Raw genomic sequence first — 21,971 nt, forward strand, 5'->3', positions numbered from 1 at the left:
ATTGTGTGTACAGTCATCCTACCTGTGTCCAGCCCTACGCTTTGACTCTGTGTGCTGGTACACCTGTCGTCGGAGGCAGACACGCTGATGCTGAATGTGAGTCCACACAGTAGATTAGTGAACGCACATGTGGTGTTGGTGCTGTTGCATGATGAAGCAAAGCCCCCGCTGCCCTGAGCGACAGCAGTGTAAGAGAAAGCTCCTCTGCTAGGCTGCCAGGACACATCAACCACACCAGATGCACAGCTCAGGTTGGCCTGAATCTGGTTGGGAACACATGGCACTGGGGAAAAAATGGGAATTGATATTTGGGTCATTGTACAATTGCGGTGGAAGATGGAAGACTTTATTAGAGGTCACCTACCTGAATACAGTGTTGTGATTGTACTCTTTGACACATTACAGTGGTGGCCAATGGCAAGCACGCTGATGTTGTAAATAGAACCGCATACAAGGTTAGGCACAACACAGGAAGTATTTGTGGTGTCGCATCCTGTCATCTGGCCATCTGTGCTGATGGCATGAACCTCATATGATTCTGCCCCCGTACCGAGATTCCACTCCACATGGGCGGAGTTTGAAGAACAGAGCAAATCTGACTTCACTCTCTGAGGTGGACAGGGTACTGTTCGTATGAGTGAGAGAGAAAAGTCAGAAAGAGATAATTGAAAAGCAATGTCCCAAAACTACAGAGATCAGTAAAAAAAAAAAAAGAAAAAAAGAAAAAAAAGGCATACAATCATTTAATTAGGTTACAGCTACACTATCAAGAAAATGTTAATTTTTTATTTTTTATTAAATTTTGTGTCCTGTTAAAAGGATAGTTCACCCAAAAATGAAAATTATTCCATAATTTACTCACCCTCAAGCCATCCTAGGTGTATGTGACTTTATTTTAGTCAAACACAATCAGAGTTATATTTAAAAAAAAATAAAAAATACCCTGGCTCTTCCAAGCTTTATAATGGGAGTGAATGGTCCCTTGTTTTTTGAAGCCCAAAAAAAGCACATCCAAGTAATCCATACGGCTCCAGGGGGTTAATAAAGGCCTTCTGAAGGAAAGTGATGTGTTTTTGTAAGAAAAATATCCATATTTATAACTTTATAATTTATAATCACTGGTTTTCAGCAACGGCCATACGTGAGTCGAGTTCTGGCGGAAGAGTGACCTCTGACCCAACGCATGACGTATTGATGAACACGGAAGCGCAGAGGATAGAGCAAAACAAAACACAGATCATGAATTAGAAGTCTAAAACGAGAGCTTTTAAAGAGAAATGTCGGAGGATTTCGATATAAGAGAAGAGGAGCTTGAGTTTTTGTATTTAATTGAACCGGTCCGGCAGATTGGAAGAGCCAGAACATTTTTTAATATAACTCCGATTGTGTTTGGCTGAAAGAAGAAAGTCATACAGTATACACCTAGGATGGCTTGAGAGTGAGTAAATTATGGGATAATTTTCATTTTTGGGTGAAGTTACCCTTTAATTATACCAGTAGCCAATCTTATGGACATCACTGAGGATGACTCCTGAAAAATGATTACTATATTGCTACATGTAGGTGCTGCATTTTAATTAATTTCCTCTTTCATACCTGATGCAACTGCCAGGGCTGTGCCAGGTTGGCTGTGGCAATGTCCATCATATGATACCATGGTAACATTGTATGTTTGTCCACAAGCTAGTCCCCTCAGTTCACAATTAGTGGAGTTGCTGGAGCAGGTGGAGATCAGCCCCTCAGGTGTCTTGGCATCAGCGGTGTAGGAAACAGACCCATCGGTGGGAGTCCACTGCAGCAGTACAGCATCGGTGTAGCAGTCCAGGTGTGTAGAAGTAACTTCTGGGGCACAGGGAACTACAGGAGACATAAAATGTAATGTTATACAAAGAACAAATATTTAAGAGAAAAATAATAACTGAACCGATATCTTTCATCTAGAACAACACAACCAAAACTAGATAACTGTACCTGTGCGGAAGTGTTCTGTCTGACTGGGCAAACTGGAGCATTCATCTCCGACAGCGATCACCTGAATAGTGTAATCATCTCCACAGATGAGATCACTAAGACTGCAATGTGTAACAGGCCCAGCGCTATTACAGGATACGAAATCGAATGTGCTGCTCCAGGCGTAAGCAGTGTAGTACAGCGCCCCGATGCTTGCGTTCCAGGACACTTGTGCCTCAGCAGTGGCACAGTCCAGCACCGCAGACACTCCCGTAGGAACACAGGGCACTGCAAAAGAGAGAGAGTCAGCCTTATCCCCCAAAGCCAGGAGCGTATGAAAAATCCTTGTTTGTTGACAGCACTTTACTAAAAAAATGGAAATGCATATTAAATCTAAAAAATCCAACCATAATAACATTACCAGGTTCAGTACTGGGAGCAAGACACGGAAATGCTCTGACAGTGTGCAGGAACAAAATCACGCAATGCCAATTACCAGAACAACATCTGTGCTGGGGTTTGTGTATTTGTGTCTAATATTTATGCATGCATTACCTGTGTTAATAGCGCTCAGCGCACTGGGTGTTGAGTTACATTGGCGACTGGAGGCAATCACGCTAACATTGTATGTACTGCCGCAGGATAGTTTGGGCATGCCGCAGCTCGCTGACCAGGACATGCATGTTCCTAAAGGCCCATCAGGGCCTTGAACTGTTGCGGTGTAGTATTCTGCACCATCAGCGGGCTCCCAGGATACTGTAGCAATATTGGAGATGCAGTCATTAAAGCCAAAGATGGAGGTGGGAGTGCAGGGCTCTGGAAAAAGACACAATGACATAATCCAAGTCATTCAACAAGTGTGTCATCAAGACTGTGTTGTCCTTTCGAAAGCAAAAGAGTTGCGTATTTCTTTTGGCACCGTGTATTTGGTAGCGTGTAAGAAGGTCCTAACCTGTCTGCAGTACTGAAGCATTGCTGGGGGGGCTCCTACATACATGTCCTACAACTAGCACAGTCAGAAAGTAAGGCTGACCACAGTTGAACTCTGAGAACTGTGCACTTGTGTTATTGGTGGAGAGTTCGACCCGGTGACCGCTGCTAGATTCTGCAGACACCAGGTACATCAGAGCATATTCACTTGCTTCCCAGGTGAGGGAAGCCACTCTCACGTCACAGTCAAAGGAGGACACCAGTTTCTGAGGGATGCATGGAGCTATACACAATACAGGCAATCTCGATTAGCCATTTCTAGAAAGTTGTTTCATTTAATGTTGACTTTATATAATTATACCTTTATTTTTATCAGCAACTCACCCATGTTGATGATTGTGCTTTTACTGGGATTACTGCTGCAGATTTGTGCATTGGCAATGACCTGGACATCGTAAATTTCCCCACAATGCAGTTCTTCCCAAATACAGAAAGTTGTGTTTGTTATGCAAATGTGCGTGTGGCCATCCTGTCCTTTGGCAATGGCGGTGTAAATATCTGCGCCATCACTGCCAGCCCAACTGACAGCACCCAGGTTAGTCTCACACTCTGCAAAGGTCTTAATGTTGTATGGCACACATGGGGCTATAGAAAAAAAGCAGTGATTGATACACAACCTAATGACACTGCTCAAATGTAGTATAAATGTCAGAAACCTTTTCTGTTGCAATTTTATCACTTGTAAGATCGGCCTTTTAGTACAGCCTTTATGAGTGTCGGGTCATACCAGTCATAAAATGGGCAGGAGTGCTTGGTATGCTGTCACAGACATCATTTTCCCCCACTGCTGTGAAGGTGTAGGTCTGTCCGCAGGGAAGCTCCGCTGTTAGCATCGATTCAGATGTCTGGAATGAGTCGGCATATCCTAGGTTGCTTACGATTAGCACTGAGTAACTCAATGCACCTCTGCTGTGATTCCAGTTCAAGTGAACTGTGTTGTTATCACATGATCCTGAAACTGTCAGGTGGGTTGGCTGACAAGGTTCTGAAGAAACAGACAATGCAAAGGTTTCATTGTGATGTTAAAGCCTAGTGTCAGAATACTAAGTCATTAAAGCCAAAGAAATCCAAAATCAAGTTCAGTAGGCTCACATCGCTCTGTATAAATGTTATCTGTCAACTCAGGGTTGGGTCTCTCAGGGTAAACTCAAGGGACGAGCAATGCTAGATTTTTCAGCAGGGAAGTCTGGCAATTTCATCTCTAAAATGCTTTTACTGTGAACCATTTTAATTTGGTTCAGTAAATAGAGGGGTTTCATTGCATCAAATATGTGTCACTTTGCACACAACTGATTGGTCCAGTTTTAATTTGCAATCTTTTAACAAGAATAAAACCATTCATGGCCACTAAAACTGGCTTTGTTGTGAAATAGGCCACCGGATTTGGCTACCTATGCTTTATATACACTTTGTGGCCATGTGTCAACTCAGGGTCATATTTAAGGGAAGAACAAAACACTAAATTTGGTTAAGGTATTGATCTGACAAAATGAATTTCCTAGGCCAGACATTCATTTGTCCACTAATAGATAACAAAAATGAAATTTGAAGTATAGAATGATCTACCTGTTTGAATGTGTACAGTGCTGCTGACGTCACTGTGGCAATATCTACTGTAGGCCGAGACGGTGAAGGCGTACTCCACTCCACACCTCAACCCACTCATTTCACAGCTGTCAGTTGTAGAGTTACAAACTGTAGCCACTTCTCCTGTGCTGAGGGTGACGCTAGCAAGGTAGTATAGCACATCGTCCCTTTGCTCCCAGGTCAGTACGGCTGCTCTAGATTGGCACTGGAAGTCTACGTTCACATGCAAAGGAGCACAAGGGCCTAGAGTTCAAAGAACAAAATAGGTCATTTTGATTAGTCCAGTTATCAGCTATATTCCTTTTCTGCAGTTACATTGCAAGTGTTTCGTCCCTTTTACAAATAAAAATGTCAACTCACGTGTTTGGAAGGTCACTCCCGTCTCCTCTGTAACCTGACATCCATCATTGATTGCTGTGAGCCTGACCTTGTAAGTCTGTCCACAGGCTAGCTGGCTGATGTTACAGTAATTCTCTTGAGAGATGCAGGTGGCGATGTAGCCGTTGTTACTGATGGCAGTGAGCTCATAGGACGCAGCTCCGCCACTCCAGGCCCAGCTGAACAATGCTGTTGCATTATCACAGACCACGCTGACAGTGACTGAGCTGGAAACTGGTGGACAGGGGGCTAGACACAAAGACACAGTGGTGAATCACAAGTCTGCTCAGTCGTAATGAACACTTAGGGCTGGGCAGTATGACATTATACTAGTAGACATTTTAAAACTTATACTGTGGTATATGCAGCTGTCAGTAGGCAACACAGCGCTATTTTATTTACACACGAGAGCAACAAATTATTGTTTTACCAAAAAATGTCTCATGTCTGTTTTTGTTTTTCTTCTTTTAGTTTTATGGTGGATTGCAACCATGACTTATCAGGTGCATACTGCCACCTACTGTAAGCATTTTTGGTTTTGTTCACGTTTTCTTGACTTTTATTTTGAATTCTCTAAGTCATGCGTCCTGTTCATGTCATGTGTAACGATTAGGTTACTGACGTAACCCAGGTTCTCTGATAACATGAAGTGAGGTATCTCACTATGGGAACGCCTCTGGGCGTGACCGATCGCGGAAGCACCAATTACACAACGTCTGCCAACCGTGGCAGACCAATCGCTGCAGCGATTAGGGAGTCCTACCTCCCTGTATATAAACCGCAGCTACCTGCCGTTTCGTCATTCTCCGCATATCTCTTCTCCGTGCGAAAAGGCAAGGAGGGCAATGTTGTGAGATACCTCACTTCATGTTATCAGAGAACCTGGGTTACGTCAGTAACCTAATCGTTCTCTTTCTAACATTCGTTCGGTATCTCACTATGGGATATAGACAACTCCCGTATTGCCGATATGCTGACGAAGCAGACTGAAGACGAGAGGGTAAAAGTGCAGTTATACCAGTAACTCAGCATCACTGACCCAGACGAGAAACAGAATGATCTGAGAAAATCCGTTCTTAGAGAACCATCCTATACCACCTGACTACTCACTCCCAGAACTGAGTGTGCCAGAGAGGGTTCTGTTACATCCAGTCTATAGAAACGAATAAATGTGTGCGGAGAGGACCAGCTGGCTGCCGCGCAAATTTCTTGAATCGAAATACCTTTAAATAGAGCCCAGGACGTAGACATTCCTCGAGTAGAATGCGCTCGTAGACCTACTGGGGGCTCTAAATTCATGCTATTGTAACATAACACGATAGCCTCTACCACCCAGTGGGAAAGACGTTGACGGGAGATAGGTTTTCCCTTGTAAGCGTCAGCCCACGAGACGAACAGCTGATTGCTCTTACGCAATGTGCGGGTTCTCTGTACATACATATACAGCGTACGAACCGGACATAAACAGTTTAGCCTCTCCTCCTCTGTAGATGAAAAAGGAGGTGGGTGAAAAGCCAACAAGTCCACAGGTTTTATCCTATCCGCGTGATCGTAGACCTTAGGCACGAACGCCGGGTTAGTTCTAAAAAGTACTCTTAGACCACCCGGAGCGAACTCCATACATGAGGGGTGAACTGATAAAGCATGCAGCTCACTCACCCTCTTTGCTGTTGTCAGAGCGAGTAGTAGAGCCGTCTTTAAAGCGAGCAGTTTTAAGTCCATCTTATCAATGGGCTCGAAAGGGGGTTTAGAGAGCGCGTTCAGGACCACGGACAAATCCCATAGTGGGACCATTGGCTTAGATACTGGGTGCAATCTGCGTGCACCTCTCATGAATCTACAGACCAGGGGGTGTTGACCCATAGTGCCTGAATCAAAACCCACATGACATGCCGAGATAGCGGACAGATAAACCTTAACCGTGGAAAAAGCCCTGCCTTTATCCAGGAGGTCCTGAAGGAAACACAGCACGTCCGAAACAGAACACAGGAAAGAAACAATGTTCTTCTCTGCGCACCATTCCTCGAAAACTCCCCATTTGAGATTATATAAAGAACGCGTCGAGGCAGCCCTCGCGTTCTGAATCGTCTCAATAACCCTCGGAGGTAATCCGGCTGTGCTCAGATTCACCCTCTCACGGGCCAGGCCCAGAGAGCTAGTTTCTGAGGGGAGGGATGGAAAATTTCCCCCCGTGCTTGTGAGAGAAGATCCCTGCGCACTGGTAACGGCCATGGCCGGTCGTAGAGCAGTTGCGCAATCTCCGCCACCCACAGTCTCCCCGGCCAGTAAGGCGCGATCAGAATCATCACATGTCTGCGTTCCCGAACCCTCCGTAATGTCGGCTCGATCAAGCTCAACGGCGGGAACGCGTACAGCAACACGTCTGGCCACTCGTGGGCTAGCGCATCCACACCCAATGGTGCATCGTCGCCGGCCAGGGAGAAGAACAGGGGACAGTGTGCGTCTTCGCGCGATGCGTAGAGATCTACGGCAGCCTGGCCGAATATCTCCCATAACCTGAGGACCACCTGGGGGTGGAGTCTCCACTCCCCGTACAGAGGATTCCCCCTGGATAGTAGATCCGCTCCTCTGTTCATTATTCCCGGGACATGCGTCGCGCGTAATGAGAGGAGAGACCTGCTGCTCCACGTTATTAGTTTCTTCGCTAACCTGTGAAGCATGTGAGAACGAACCCCTCCCTGCCGATTTATGTAGGCAATCACCGTTGTATTGTCTGTCCTGACCAATACGTGATGACTCTTGAGAAAATGCACAAAATGTCTCAGAGCTAGAAACACTGTCAATAGCTCTAGAAAATTGATGTGCCTCTCTCTCAGTACCGGAGACCAAACTCCTCTCACTGTTCTGCCCTCGAACACTGCGCCCCAGCCTGTGAGAGATGCATCCGTCGTCACCACTTTTCTCAGTATAATAGGACCTAGAGGGCATCCTGTCCTGAGAAAAGAAGGGACTCTCCAATAACGGAGAGCGCTCGCGCGTTCTGGTGAGACCCGCACTCTGCGGTTGAGGCGGCTCTTGGGGCGAATGCCTTGTGACACTGTCCAGTTCTGAAAATCTCTCATTCGCAGTAGTCCCAGGGGAACCACTGACACAGATGAGGCCATCAGACCTAGTAGCCGAAGACACATCCTGAACGAGACTGATCTCCCTATTTGAAAAAGGGAGAGGCAGCTGTGAATCGTCTTGATGCGATCCTCTGATAGGAAAGCTCGGAACGTCACAGAATCCAGCCTGAGACCCAAGTAGACTATTTCTCGAGATGGAGAAAGACAACTCTTCGTCTGGTTTATCTTGAAACCTAATCTCTCCAGATGCGTCACAAGTGTGTGTGTGTCGCTCTCTGCCTGCCGTTGGCACGGCGCACAGATGAGAAGATCGTCTAGATATGCTGAAACTCTGAGCCCTAATCTCCTTAATGGAGTCAGGGCCCCTTCCACACACTTGCTGAATACTCGGGGGGCTAAAGCCAGGCCAAACGGAATTCTCGTAAACTCGTATGCTGTGCCCTGATAGGCGAACCTCAGATATTTCCTGTGCGCAGGAAAAATATCTATGTGAAAATATGCGTCCTGGAGATCCACCGAGGTGAACCAGTCTCCTTGCCGAATATTTTGGCACAGCGTTTTGACAGACAGCATTTTGAATTTGTATTTTCTGAGGTGTCTGTTGAGAACCCTTAAATCCAGAATGGGACGGAGACCCCCCCTCTTTTGGGAATCACAAAATAACGGGAGTAGAAACCCTTCTGGCTCTCTGCCGTTGGAATCACTCTTATCACTCCTTTTCTCATTAAAGAGGCTATTTCCTCCTCTAAAACCAGAGCTGCTTCCCCTTTGGCCACTGAGATTACCACTCCATTGAACAGAGGAGGTTTTACAGCGAATTGAAGCCTGTATCCCCTCTCTATAGTGGTCTGTACCCAGGGATGAACTGCGCATGCGCACCAGTTCACTGCCTGAGCAGCGAGTGGGCCTTTCCCGTCTCTGTTCACTAGAGGTGCCGCAGCACACTCTAGCGGCAACGGGGGGGAATACCACTCCAGTGAAGGAGTTATAGTGGTATTCATTTGTGATAGTTTTTGTGATTTTTTGTGATCTTTTTCTCTTTTTATCCCACTCTGCGCCCTCGGCCCTTGACCTCGATGCGTCAGAGAAAACTTTATTTTTGATGGGATGCTTGTGAACGTTAGACCTTCTCCCCCCATAACAGACCTCGAAGGTGGAGGGGGAGAAAAACTCTTGGGGGGCACTGGTAGAGAACTGGCCACATTCCCGCACATGCTGAACTCTGAACTGTCCACACGAACACATTTTATCCTTGCATTCCTTCTCCTTTTCCCCGCGGGAGGGAGAGAGGAATCGCTCTGAAGGGATGGGACAGATAAACCCTGGGTGCTGTCTCCCAACCCTTCCTGTCGCCGAACTGGCATATCAGGTAGACCGCCTCTTCTTATTCCCCTGAGGGGCAGCCGGTCGGTGTTTCGCGGCTGCGGCTGCGAACGACTGTTTTGGCCGAACGAAACCGGGCTTTGACTGCGGAGCCGCGTTGCCCTGCTGTTGCGGTGGCGCGGGGCGGGTAGGCTGATAAGCAGAGTGCCCGCCTCTCCCTGAGGGCTTGAAATTCGGCCGGTTCGGGTGATAAGGCCGATCGGCCGGTTTTCTGGGGAGACAGACCTGGAAAGCTTCTCCCTCCTTCTTTCGCAGGTCACACTGCTGATGCATTGCCGTCACCGTCGAGCCGAACATGGCCTTTGGATCTATAGGGGCATCCAAAAACTCCACTTTCTCTTTGTCAGAGAGTCCTGACAAACCCAGCCACAGCGATCTCTCCCCCACAACTGCTAAGCCCATACTTCGACCGCAACTTTGAACTGCTCCGCGGGACGTGCGCAGGTTTAAATCTGCGATGACGCATATCTCTTCCCAGAGCACTGGGTTGGGAGATCCGGAGTCCAGCTGACGACCCATCTCCTCTAACAGCTCCGCTTGATAGGCAGTAAGGAGGGACGTCGCGTTCAAAGCGCGAACAGATAGTGCAGTTGATTTGTAGATCTTTTGAAAAACGGAGGCAGCAAAGCGCTCCGTTTTTCCTGGCAGTGAGGCTCCGGTTGAAGAGAGCGCTGCCCTGCGGCTCGGGTGCAGATGATTAGCTACCGATGTTTCCACAGGGGGAGGATCTGCCATCCCTAGATCCTCCATTCCCTGGACATCTAGCCTTGAGAAACCCTTAACGGGCACTCGATGTGAAAAAGGCTTGTCCCAAAACTTCTTCATCTCCGCCACACAGGCCGGGACGGCTGGAATAAACTGCCTGGCCGGCGGGAGACGTGACGGGAGCCTCTTTCCATCATACAGGTCTCTTTCAGCTCCTTGACCTGCTTGTTGTGAAGGCCAGTCGATGGATAATCTAGCCGCGGCCCTGCGACAGACCTCGATTAGATCAGCGTCCACCTGTACAGGGGAGGGTGAACTCTCATCCTGTGCACTCGGTGGCCGAGACTGGATTGGGGGAAGAATGGCATCTTCCTCGTCGTCATCCTCGTCCTCGAGGATGGTCGACAATACCTCGTCATCGTCATCTTCCTCTCCCGCTAACGGGTCGTCAAACAGCGGGGGAAGGACGGGTGACACTTTCTCCATCATCTCTGCCCATGAGCTAGTGGTTTGCGGACAATCCATGGGTTCCTCTCTGGGTTGAGCAGAGAGGCATGGGTCCGATTTTCCCGCGACTGCCACGCGAAGTCTCCTTTCACGGATCTTAGTCCAGAATGCAGCACAGTGCGGGCAGCCCTCGGGGTTGGACAGCGCTGCCTGAGCGTGTTTAGTGCCCAGACAGGAGATGCAGAGGCTGTGTGCATCCCTAGCAGAAATCCACATTCCACAAGCACACGGGTGCGGAGGACGACCCTTTCCTCCAGGGCTCTCCGGTTCTATCGCAGTAGCCATGATAGAGCTAGCACTCTCTTCGTACGATGAGTTACACCACAACGTGACAACTAGTACGGAGCTGTGCTGCGATTAGAGAGCTCTCTTATTCCTATCTCTTTTGGAGCGTGGTGAGCGCACCGAAAAAGACTCGGAAATAAAAGGAAAAAAAAACTTAAGAGCAGGAAAACTCGTCTTGACACGTTAGTTATCTTACTCCTAAGTGACGAAGTCACTCGACAACTTAAGAATTGATTGCGTTAGGGACGTTACCTCTCGGCTCCGTCGAGAAACTGTTAAGCAATAATTCCCAAGTCTGCTGAGGACAGCTTCCGAATCTTCCACGGGGAAGAGAGCGAGAATGACGAAACGGCAGGTAGCTGCGGTTTATATACAGGGAGGTAGGACTCCCTAATCGCTGCAGCGATTGGTCTGCCACGGTTGGCAGACGTTGTGTAATTGGTGCTTCCGCGATCGGTCACGCCCAGAGGCGTTCCCATAGTGAGATACCGAACGAATGTTAGAAAGAGAACCTTTGCTTCATTGTTATGTTTCCATTGGTTGTTCTAATCATGTGCTTCTCTGTTCTGTATTGTCATTGGTTATTAAGTCATAAGTCTTTGGGTATATATAGCCCTCATGTTCCAGTTGTCTGGTGTCTAACTTTGTTCATGTTCACTGCTGTTGTTGAGTTTGTTTGTTCAAGTTCATTTCATATTTCTAGTCTTTTTTATTTTGCATTTGTTTTGATTAAGTTTTGTTAAAAAAAATCTGCACATGAGATCAGTTGAACTTAGTGATAGGAGAAACAAAGCTTTTCAAAGCTTTGAATCAATTGAACCAATTCCTTCGCAAAATGATTCACTGTTTCAAAGCTCTCGAAACACCACATGCTGGTGAGATGCTGGATTATAAATGCAACACAAGCACAGGCCAAATGTTTTATTGAAAGTAAAATCTATTAGATGCAATTAACTAATAATTTATTAAGATTAAATGTCACATATATGTGCAATAAGTGTTCTTTTATAAATTTTTAGGGCTTGCCTTGTTTGTTCCATGGATGGCTTAGCTCAGTGGTTCCCAAACTTTTAACAGGCATGTACCCCCTGAGACATTATAGATCTTCCGGAGTACCCCCAACACCACCAATTGTTAACAACAAGTTTTTTTTATTTATTTTTTATTTTTATCAATTATGTTGAGAATAGTGAATCATAACATATGATACAAATCTCATCAAAAGTCAACATATGATATAGGGCTGTGAGGTGGAAGTTTTTTTTACCACCGCGGTAGTAATGGACCCAAATACCGGCGGTGTTGCGGTGGTCGGGGGACGTTGTTTTGAAAAAAAAAAGAAAAAAAAAAAAAAAAAAAGAAACAACACACTAAAGCCTGTAAAGCATTGAAATAAATATCAGTAAATACTGGTAACTTACATAATATAATAAAGTTGAATCTATAAAAAAAAAAAAAAAATGAATAAAAACTTTCGTTAAGTTTTCCACACAAAGACGCGTGGATACAGCCTAGCGCTCTGCTTGAGAGGGATGTGGGACACGAGCAGGAAAGAGACCATCAATCTATTTTCTGATATCTTCATGTTTTCTACTTGTAAAAGGTATGAAGAGCGAATTCTATCTTCCACAAGGGCAAGGCATTTACAGATGGTGGTCAACCAGAATGCCTATTACCGCCGCGCCAGCCGCCGCGGCGAAATTACCGCGCCGAAAATAAACCAGCCGCATTTCAAAGTCGTTCCCGAAATGACCGCCAGGTGGCGCAAAGGGACATTGTGCAAAACAGCAGCAATTGCCGTATTTTAAAATGTAAGTGGGTTAAATAATAGGCATATTTTTCATTTATATAAATAGGCCTATTAGGCTACAACAGAATAGAACCAAAGATAGAATCAATTTTACAGCTGAAAAAATAGAATCAAAAGTTAAAAATAGAGACGATGTTAGGAGCAATGACGCTGAATATTTTTACTATTCTATTGAGGAATTAGATAAACGAAGAGCTCTCGTGAGCGATACAATTTATAGTGATTTCAAAAGCAGTCCTTAAAAAAAAAAAAAAAAATTACATGGAGTAGTGTGGCATAATTTTTGAGAGATTACGCGGAACACGTTTTGGTTAAGATCCTGGTTTCAATGCCCTTAATGTATATGCTAGGCTTTAAAAAAAATCACAACTCGTTTTGAGATTGTTTTGAATTAAACATTGAAGTTTAAGTGTTTTGGCACACCAGGCCGAGTGGCGTTACGCATTGTTCAAAAATCAGGTTTTTTTCTGGCATGTTGAATTGGCGTTAATATATTTTTTTTTTATTTATTAGATTTAGATTTTAGGTTTTGTTAGATTTATTTTTCTCATAACAGCTAAAATAACTTAATATATGCCTTGTCTTCATATGATTTTTATCAATGAACTAGTGTTTTCTGACAGTGTCGACTGCAAAGATGAAGTTGACGATCGCCATATTTGTAGTGAACGCACCTAGAGAGAAATGCACAAAGACATAATCAGAGAGTAGCCTTTTTCTTTTTCGTTTTGAATTATTTCGTTTGAAGACATTTCAAGCTTTGTGTATTTGATGTATTTATCATGTCTGTGTGAGGCATACGCTGAGTTTCGTTAAGTTAGGAGGATGAGATGCGCTCCAGCTGACGTGCAATGCAAGTGACCTCACGGGCGCCTCTATGATTAGTGTCTGTTTGCTTCTCTTATTGAATCCAGACAATTGGGTGATGAAAAAATGATTAAAATTAAGATACAATTTATAGAAAACGAAATTCACTTTAAAAAAAGGTTTCTACTAAACAAAACTTAATGAAGTGGTCAAAATCATGTCTGACCCACTCCATATCCATCTATATTTTGGCTATGTTTGCGCGCTGCCAGAGAATGCCAAACTAAAATCACCCGCGCGTGTGAAACGCACTTTACAAATGAACTTGACGCGCCTTACCAATGATCATATGTCTAATAACAAGCACAAACTGTGTTAAAAAGAATTTGACGTACAAGTACAAATGTAGGCTATCTGTCCTACAGCGTTTTTCTACTTTAACACAGTAAAGAATACGAAAATAATCGACCTAAAAGCGAACAAAGGAAGAAACGTTTATAATCCCCTTTGGAAATGGGTGAGACGCGAGTGAAGATATGGGAAAAGAAACAAGAGATTCCATGCAAGGGATGAGTCACGATTTTTGAATATTCGATTTGTTGATTTAATTATAGAATATCTAATGTTCTAATGTCTGTTGTGCGATCATTCTCTAAAATTAAATCTCCATGTTCTGGTGCTGATGCGGTGGTGACGAGTTCATGTAACTGGAGGGTGACGCTGCCAATAACGCACATAACAGCTGTCACAAAGAGCCGGCAAAAGTAATGATTATGAATGTGTCAAATATAGCAAGGAGACATTTGAATAGTTTATTAATAAAGGGTTTGTTTTTTTGTGTCAGTGTCGGGCTGCAAAGATGAAGTTGACGATGCTGACTTATCTTCACAGTGAACGCGCCTATAGAGAGAAATGCACACTTCATACGGATATGCTTCGGTTTATTTTCGTTTTGAATTGTTTTGTTTAAAAGTAGACAATTCAAGCTTTCTATAAGGAATAACTAATGGAATATTTTTAAATTCGCTAATAATCGGGTGACCAGATCGCAAACCAGAATTCAAAGCCGACAAAGCTTAAGTTTATGGGCTCACGGACAACTCTATCATTCGTCATGAATTCAAACTTTTCCATGGCTGCGATATAACATTTAATTGCTAACCTATCATTTCTTTTGTAAACAAAGCTTTGTGTGTCATAATATTAATGTAAAACAGCATTCATATTTTTGGCAAACCACCGCTGGTACTACTCAGCCACCGCGGTGGCGCTTTACAACCGCGGTGGTGCGGTTGTCAAGATTACCGGCACAGCCCTATTTCGCGTACCCCCTGAAATCAGTCCACGTACCCCTGGGGGTACGCGTACCCCAGTTTGACAACCGTGGGCTTAGCTAAACAGACCAATTAGAGACTATTAACTACTATTGTTCATTTTAATTATACTAATGCCTAATTAAAACGTGTTCATATGTATAAAACTGATCAGAGATCAGGTAAAAACCCATAAACACTTGCCACTGGTGGGGAAATCTCAGTGAATCCACATGATTCATGACTCAGTGAATCCACATGATCCCCCCCCCACCCCACCCCCGCCTCGTTTACTGAAATCACGCGACTTTGGCAATTTGATACATGCTCCGAACCACTGATTCGAAACAAAAGATTTGTAAAGGTTTCAAAGCTTAATGAAGCAGTGTTTTGAAATCGCCCATCACTAAGTTCAACTTGCCTCCATTGGATTCATTACAGAATGGTTCCTGTTTTGTTAGATGCCTTCTATCCATTGAACATATTTTATCAGACTGTATTACTTCTACCCCTTTGAGGAACTTGTTTGATTCTGTCGATACGTTTGAAAAGATTTTAAACCAAGTAAATCCAAATTTAGTATTAAGGTTTTTAGGAAAATCTTTAGTTTTTTTTTTTTTTGAAAAACTAAACCTGGCTCTTGCCATGAATATAGCCATAGAAGCTGGCATGGCATTAAAATAGAAAGCAAGAAAAAATGCCTAACCTGATGTGAGAAGAACTGTCTCGCTGTCTGTGCTGTTGTAAGTTCCTCCAATGGCTCGCACATGGGTGTTATAGACAGTGCCACAGATCAACCCGGTCACGCTGCAGCTGGAGCTTGTCGTGTAGCAGGACAGGCTTTGACCATTACGACCCTCCAGGAAAGCCACGTATGCCACTGCTCCCAAACTCTCTTCCCAAGACACAGTCCCTACATCACTTGAGCAATTCAGGTGGGTTCGCACGTTCTGGGGTGGGCAGGGTTCTGTTAAAGCACACACAATCAGTTGTTGGACGCATAAAGCACTAAAATCATTGGGATAATGGTAAATTGAATGCACCTGTGTTTAGAGTAGCTGATGCAGATACAGCAGCTCCTTGGCAGATGTTGTTGTGTGCTGTCACAGTGATGTCATATGTCTGACTGCAGGACACATTGTAGAGGACACAGGAGGTGTCGCTGGTGGAGCAGGACAACACTGATCCCAGATCAGTGGCAGCCTGTGCGTTGTATCTGGTAGCACCTCTGCTCCTGTCCCAGGACAGCTGGCCAATAGACAGGCCGTACTGCACTTCAACATGCTGAGGTACACAGGGACCTAAGTTCATAATGAAGAGAAAGAAATTCATTATCATGGTGCAAAATATAGTATTACAGTATTGCAAGAATGTTAGGTGTAGTTTCCATGGCATTTATAACCGACTGTTAAGGTTTCCGTGTTTTTAGCATGCTGTTGTGCGTTTGTTAGGATGTTGAGAGTGGTGGCTAGGATGCAGCTATGCAATTTTTGGGTGTTTTGAGTAGTTTCAGAGCACTTCTATGCAGCTGCAATGATTTTTTGGGTGATTGCAAGGTGATTGCTAAGGCCCTGTTTGCACCTGGTATTAAGATGCGTTTTGGTCGATCAGATCACAAGTAGACGAGGGAGACACATTCTTGTTTACACCTGGTGTTTCAATCTGTCTCTTTTGTCCACTTTCCACCACTTCTGTCCTGATTTCTTCAAGAATAGGGTCTATGGGTGGATAAATGTATGGGCTTTTTTCAGATCTTTCGATCTAATGGACAAAATAAGCCTGCACAATTTACATATGAACAGGGCCGGAGAAAATAGAAAAACGTAGCTTTCGATTCTTCTCTGACAGCTGCAAGATCACGCTGAACGCTGTGAGTGTGTTTGAAATCAGCAATGGTGAGAGAACCAGACTTCTCATCTTCAAACCAAACGTAGGTCTTCATTCGACAAAGTTTAAATCCCATCTGGTTAGTGCACTTTCCATTATGTTTACTCATTAAGTCAGTAGGCGGAGAGTAGACAGTCTTTTGTGGCTGTTCAAATGCATTCAACCACATGAGCATTTACACTAGGTAAGCAATCTGGTCGAATGCATTTTCGACTACCTCTGGAAAGTGTCGAAGACGTTTTTAGTGCTGCGTTCGATACTATAGATCATACAATACTCTTAGATCGACTACAAAATTATAGTGGTGTTCAAGGACAAGCATTAAGCTGGTTCAGATCATACTTATCTGATCGCTACCATTTTGTCTATTTAAATGGAGAAAAATCGATCATAACTCCAGTAAACTATGGAGTGCCGCAGGGATCTGTGTTGGGCCCTCTATTATTCTCAATATATATGCTGCCACTTAGAAATATTATAAGGAAACATGGAATTAGTTTCCATTGTTATGCTGATGACACTCAAATATATATTTCATCACGGTCGGATGAAAACGCTAAATTATCCAAATTGACAGAGTGTGTTAAAGATATAAAAGATTGGATGACGCGCAATTTTCTTTTATTAAATCCAGACAAGACAGAGGTAATACTTATCGGTTCAAAAAACCGCCCACAAAACCTCTAACAATACAACTTTAACATAGTAGGATGTCCTGTTACTTTATCCTCTACAGTAAAAGACCTGGGTGTTATACTTGACTGCAACCTGTCTTTTGAAAATCATATTTCATATGTTACAAAAACAGCCTTTTTCCACCTTAGAAACATTGCTAAGCTACGTAATATGCTATCAGTTTCTGATGCAGAAAAGTTAGATCATGCGTTCATGACCTCGAGACTAGATTACTGTAATGCTTTATTAGCTGGTTGTCCTGCATCCTCAATAAACAAGCTACAGTTAGTCCAAAATGCCGCCGCTAGAGTTCTAACTAGATCAAGAAAATATGATCATATAACACCAATTTTATCATCACTACATTGGTTACCTATAAAGTCACGTATTAATTACAAGGTATTGCTACTGACTTATAAAGCCCTAAACGGCTTAGCTCCAGTCTATTTAACCGATCTTCTATCGCCCTATAATCCATCGCGCTCTTTAAGGTCACTAAATTCGAGGCTTTTGGTCATACCTAGGATATCCAGATCCACCAAAGGAGGGAAAGCATTTTCACATTTAGCTCCAAAACTCTGGAATAGCCTTCCTGATACTGTTCGTTGCTCAGACTCGCTCTCCCAGTTTAAAACTAGATTAAAGACGCATCTCTTCAGCCAGGCATTTATATAATATTTTTATATATTTTATTTTTATTCTTACAGTTAAATCCGGTCTCTAGTTCATATACGCCAGAGGAGAACTGGCCCCCGACTGAGCCTGGGTTCTCCCAAGGTTTTTTTTTCTCCATTAGGTCACCTGATGGAGTTTTTCGGTTCCTTGCCACTGTTGCCTTTGGCTTGCTCAGTTGGGGATACTTAATTTAATTAATCAATCAACAATACTATTGATCAGCATTACCAAATGTGGACGTTTTACACTAGAAACAAACACTGATGTACTATTTTATTTTATACTGTGAAGCTGCTTTGATACTGTACAATCTGTATTGTGAAAAACACTATACAGTATAAATAAAGTTGACTTGACTTGACTTGACTTGACGTTTTGAGCTTGTCCACTTTCGACCACGTTCACAACTGAATTCAGTGTCGTCCACTTGTAGTCTGATTGACGAAAACAGTGAGGTGTTCTGTGTAGGTTTTAACATACTGCTGTGTTCTGAGTGGTTGAGAGGGCGTTGTGGATGGTTTCTAGGGCATTACTAGGTATTTGTTAGGGTGATGTTGTGGGTAGCTGCGGTAGTTGCTGAGGTGCTCCGAGGTGTTTGTAACGTGCTGCTGTGGGATTGCTGGATTGTTCTGGGAATTTGTTCAAGTATTGCTAGGGAGAATTCTAGGAGGTGTTCTGAGTAGTTTTGCTCACCTGTCTTCAGTTGTCCCCTCATGGTTGCAACACTGCTGCAGTTCTGTCCTTCTGCTGACACAGTGATGTTGTAGCTCTCTGCACAGGCCAGTCCTGTCAGCTCACAGTTGGTGTTGTTGCTTTCACAGGTGAGTACATGACCAGATTCACCCACTGCTGTGGTCATGTACTGCATTGCCCCAGTGCCTGGCTGCCATGACAATGTAGCCGTATCCGATTGACAGTCTATTAGTGCCCGAATGTCACGAGGCATACAAGGAGCTAAAAAAATACAGACAAATAACATGCTACATCATAAAACATTATAAGGAACCAAAAAGCAGGGTCCAGATGAACTTTGTGAAAATTTCACAGCATCTATGGAGCATTGAATGCCACATTGTATTTTGCATCGTTTATGTGTGAGAGAAGATTTGATACATTTAATGGTACTTTTTTCACAGAAGTTCTAAATTCTAAAACTAAATAGTTGGAATATAATTGCCATACTCCAGTCATGAACTATTTAGCAATTCAAAGAAATGTTACAAGCCTACAAAAGTTTTTGATTCTGCCATGGCACCATTAACATTAAGTATTAACAACTTTTTGACGTGTACCAGCACACGGCATTCAGAACTGAAGTACAAATTACATTCCAAAAGAATTACCAAATTTTAAACATATTTAAATGGCTGAAATTCACAGAAGTGTATTTTTTTTTCTTTTTAATGTAATATGATACAGAAATGTTTTATTACAAAACGTGTTGGTCTGTTCCTTGACAGACTATGTCGAATATCTTTAAATTGCAATTCAGTAAATTTTTCCTATTCAAATTTCAATTCAACTTACTATGGGGAGTGTGACCCAGTGAGAATGAGGTTTCTGGATTCAAATACTTTACAACAGAATCTTTTGGGGGAATTCAACTGGTGTGTCTGTGTAATGTTCTCATTGCTTTCTACCTGAATCTATGTCAATGACGGCGCTGGGTGAGCTGTCACAGTATCCGTCTGATGCTGTCACACTGACATGGTAGGTCTGTCCGCAGGCGAGTCTGTTAACTGTACAGGTGGTGTCGTTCATGCTCTGACAGTTGGTGAAATGGCCGTAACTGTCCTCAATCATAGCCGTGTAAGATCCTGCTCCTGCGCTCTTCTGCCAGAACACGGACAGGCCATTCCCTTGGCAGGTCACATTAGCGGTCACATAATCCGGCACACAGGGCACTGAACATGAGAGAAGTGACTGTCAGTAAAATCGATTGATTAGGAACAAGAAAAGTTTAGGTATGTTGTGAATAACTATGGCAGATTTTTCGGCACCATCTCGTTCATCAGCAATTACAATGCATATTGCAATAAAATCACACAAACCTGTCCTGATTGGAGCAGCTTGACTGGGTGGACTGGTGCAGATACTGTCTTGTGCTATTACTGTGGCAGTGTATGGCACACCACACATCAGCATTGTAAGATCACATGACTGACCAAACCCTGAGCAGCTGTCGAAGTGAAGCCCGTCATCGCTGATGGCCCTGACCATGTAGAGCTCACCGACTTCATTGCTCATCCATGACATGGTGGCTACGTTATCACTGCAGCTTGTACTGGACACCAGACTCTCCGGGACACAGGGAACTGTGGGTTGAAATACACCTTAATGACTGAAAGAGCATCCAGAGGCTATACAGCATTTTTCACAAAGATGATACAAAATAGAGTTTCAAACTCTTCAAAAAAGAATAAAAATGTCTCGAGTAAGTGGAAAGAGGTGCCTAGCCTTTTATCACATTTGACTTTCTATAATCTTTTTTTTTCTCATTAGTTTTGCAATCCTGTTAGTATAATTTGGGACACCAATTGAGTTTACTCTGATGTTTGATTGATTTTCTACCAATAAAGATTTAATGAACACGCAAATTACAGTAACAGTTACAGTAAATAAAAATAATTTATACACATATATCAAATTTAGATTATTTTTGTATTAATTTTCTTAAAGCAGCATTGGTAACAGGGTTAAATGGTCAGTGTGTATTACCTGACCGTACGATGACCTCAATGCTCTGAGAGCTGTTGCATGTCCGTCCTTCAGCAGTGACCGTCAGGACGTACATCTGGCCGCAGGGAAGGGAAGTGACCTCACAGGAAGTGGCGTTTGCCGTGCAGCAGGTGGTATTTCCATCCGCACGCTCCAAAGTTGCAGTGTAGCTCAATGCGCCAACACTCTCATCCCACAACACACGCACCATATCAGAGTCACAACCCACTGACGTGACCACATTCTGAGGTGGACAGGGGGCTGAAAGGGAAAAGGAGACAGGATTATAATTATCGAATTATTGTCACGGTGGCTAGCTGTAACTAAGAGGAAACACAACCACATACACATTGATGTTAAACATGGGAGTCTAAACAATCCAGGACAAAGAACTGACAGAAACTGAGGGCTTAAGTAAAAGGGCAAACAAAGAAGCTAACGCGATAATTAATCAGGGACAGGTGAATAAGATGAATCAAACAAAGACAAAACATAACATAACCCTGACAATTATGTTATATATTTTACACTGAAAAACTTCCCGTCTCTCACCCGTTTCAGATTCCATAGTGTTGCTCAAGTGGCTGTCGCACTGACTGTTAGATGCAGTGATACTGAAGTTGTAGAATCTTCCACATTGAAGCTGTTCAACTGTACACTGGTTTTCAGTTGAGTTGCACTGGTACACCTGTCCATCACTGTCAGTTGCCATGGCGATGTAGAGCTCCGTCCCTGCTGACTCTTCCCATGTCAGCCAAGCCGAATCAGACAGGCAGTCCATCTCGACGCCCAACATGAGGGGAGTGCAAGGAGCTATATACACAAACACACATCCCAAAAGTGAAATTTGTGACAGACAAACAGATAAACAAATTAATATTCAATTATGGAAAAATATGATGCATTAAATGTGACTAACCTGCCATAAAATACTGGACCGGAGCATTTGCCCCAGTGCAGCCATCCCTTACTGGCACTACAGTCACATTATAATCTCTTCCACAGGTCAAAGTGATGTCACAGCTGGTCTTAGTAGTATTACACATGTAGTAATTGTGGTTGTTATTGGAATAAAAGGCCTTTGCAATGTAAAGGACACCATCCACACTAGAGTTCCAGGACACAGAGACAGTGTTTGATTTACAGTCCAAGACTGCAAATAAATCATCTGGTGGGCAGGGGGCTGAGGAATCCAGAAAAGATATGTTAGAGACA

The 21,971-nt window shown here is 43.7% G+C and overlaps 1 protein-coding gene across 1 annotated transcript in view; it reads right to left on the minus strand.

Annotated features, from left to right (window-relative positions):
• fndc7b (fibronectin type III domain containing 7b) overlaps positions 1-21,971 on the minus strand; it is a 68,036-nt gene that overhangs the window by 12,354 nt on the left and 33,711 nt on the right. The window contains exons 26-43 of the mRNA XM_081386498.1: positions 21,676-21,939; positions 21,309-21,569; positions 20,757-21,017; positions 20,090-20,353; positions 19,679-19,942; positions 18,732-18,992; positions 15,845-16,102; positions 15,508-15,768; positions 4,888-5,154; positions 4,507-4,770; positions 3,668-3,925; positions 3,265-3,525; positions 2,903-3,163; positions 2,506-2,766; positions 1,972-2,238; positions 1,597-1,857; positions 365-625; positions 23-283 (exon numbers count right to left, since the gene is read on the minus strand). Of these exons, the coding sequence (XP_081242624.1) occupies positions 23-283; positions 365-625; positions 1,597-1,857; positions 1,972-2,238; positions 2,506-2,766; positions 2,903-3,163; positions 3,265-3,525; positions 3,668-3,925; positions 4,507-4,770; positions 4,888-5,154; positions 15,508-15,768; positions 15,845-16,102; positions 18,732-18,992; positions 19,679-19,942; positions 20,090-20,353; positions 20,757-21,017; positions 21,309-21,569; positions 21,676-21,939 (4,716 nt within the window). The remainder of the gene's footprint in view (positions 1-22; positions 284-364; positions 626-1,596; positions 1,858-1,971; positions 2,239-2,505; positions 2,767-2,902; positions 3,164-3,264; positions 3,526-3,667; positions 3,926-4,506; positions 4,771-4,887; positions 5,155-15,507; positions 15,769-15,844; positions 16,103-18,731; positions 18,993-19,678; positions 19,943-20,089; positions 20,354-20,756; positions 21,018-21,308; positions 21,570-21,675; positions 21,940-21,971) is intronic.

Source organism: Scardinius erythrophthalmus (assembly GCF_964197995.2).
Source record: "Scardinius erythrophthalmus genome assembly, chromosome: 15".
In the NCBI taxonomy this organism is placed as follows: Eukaryota; Metazoa; Chordata; class Actinopteri; order Cypriniformes; family Leuciscidae; genus Scardinius; species Scardinius erythrophthalmus.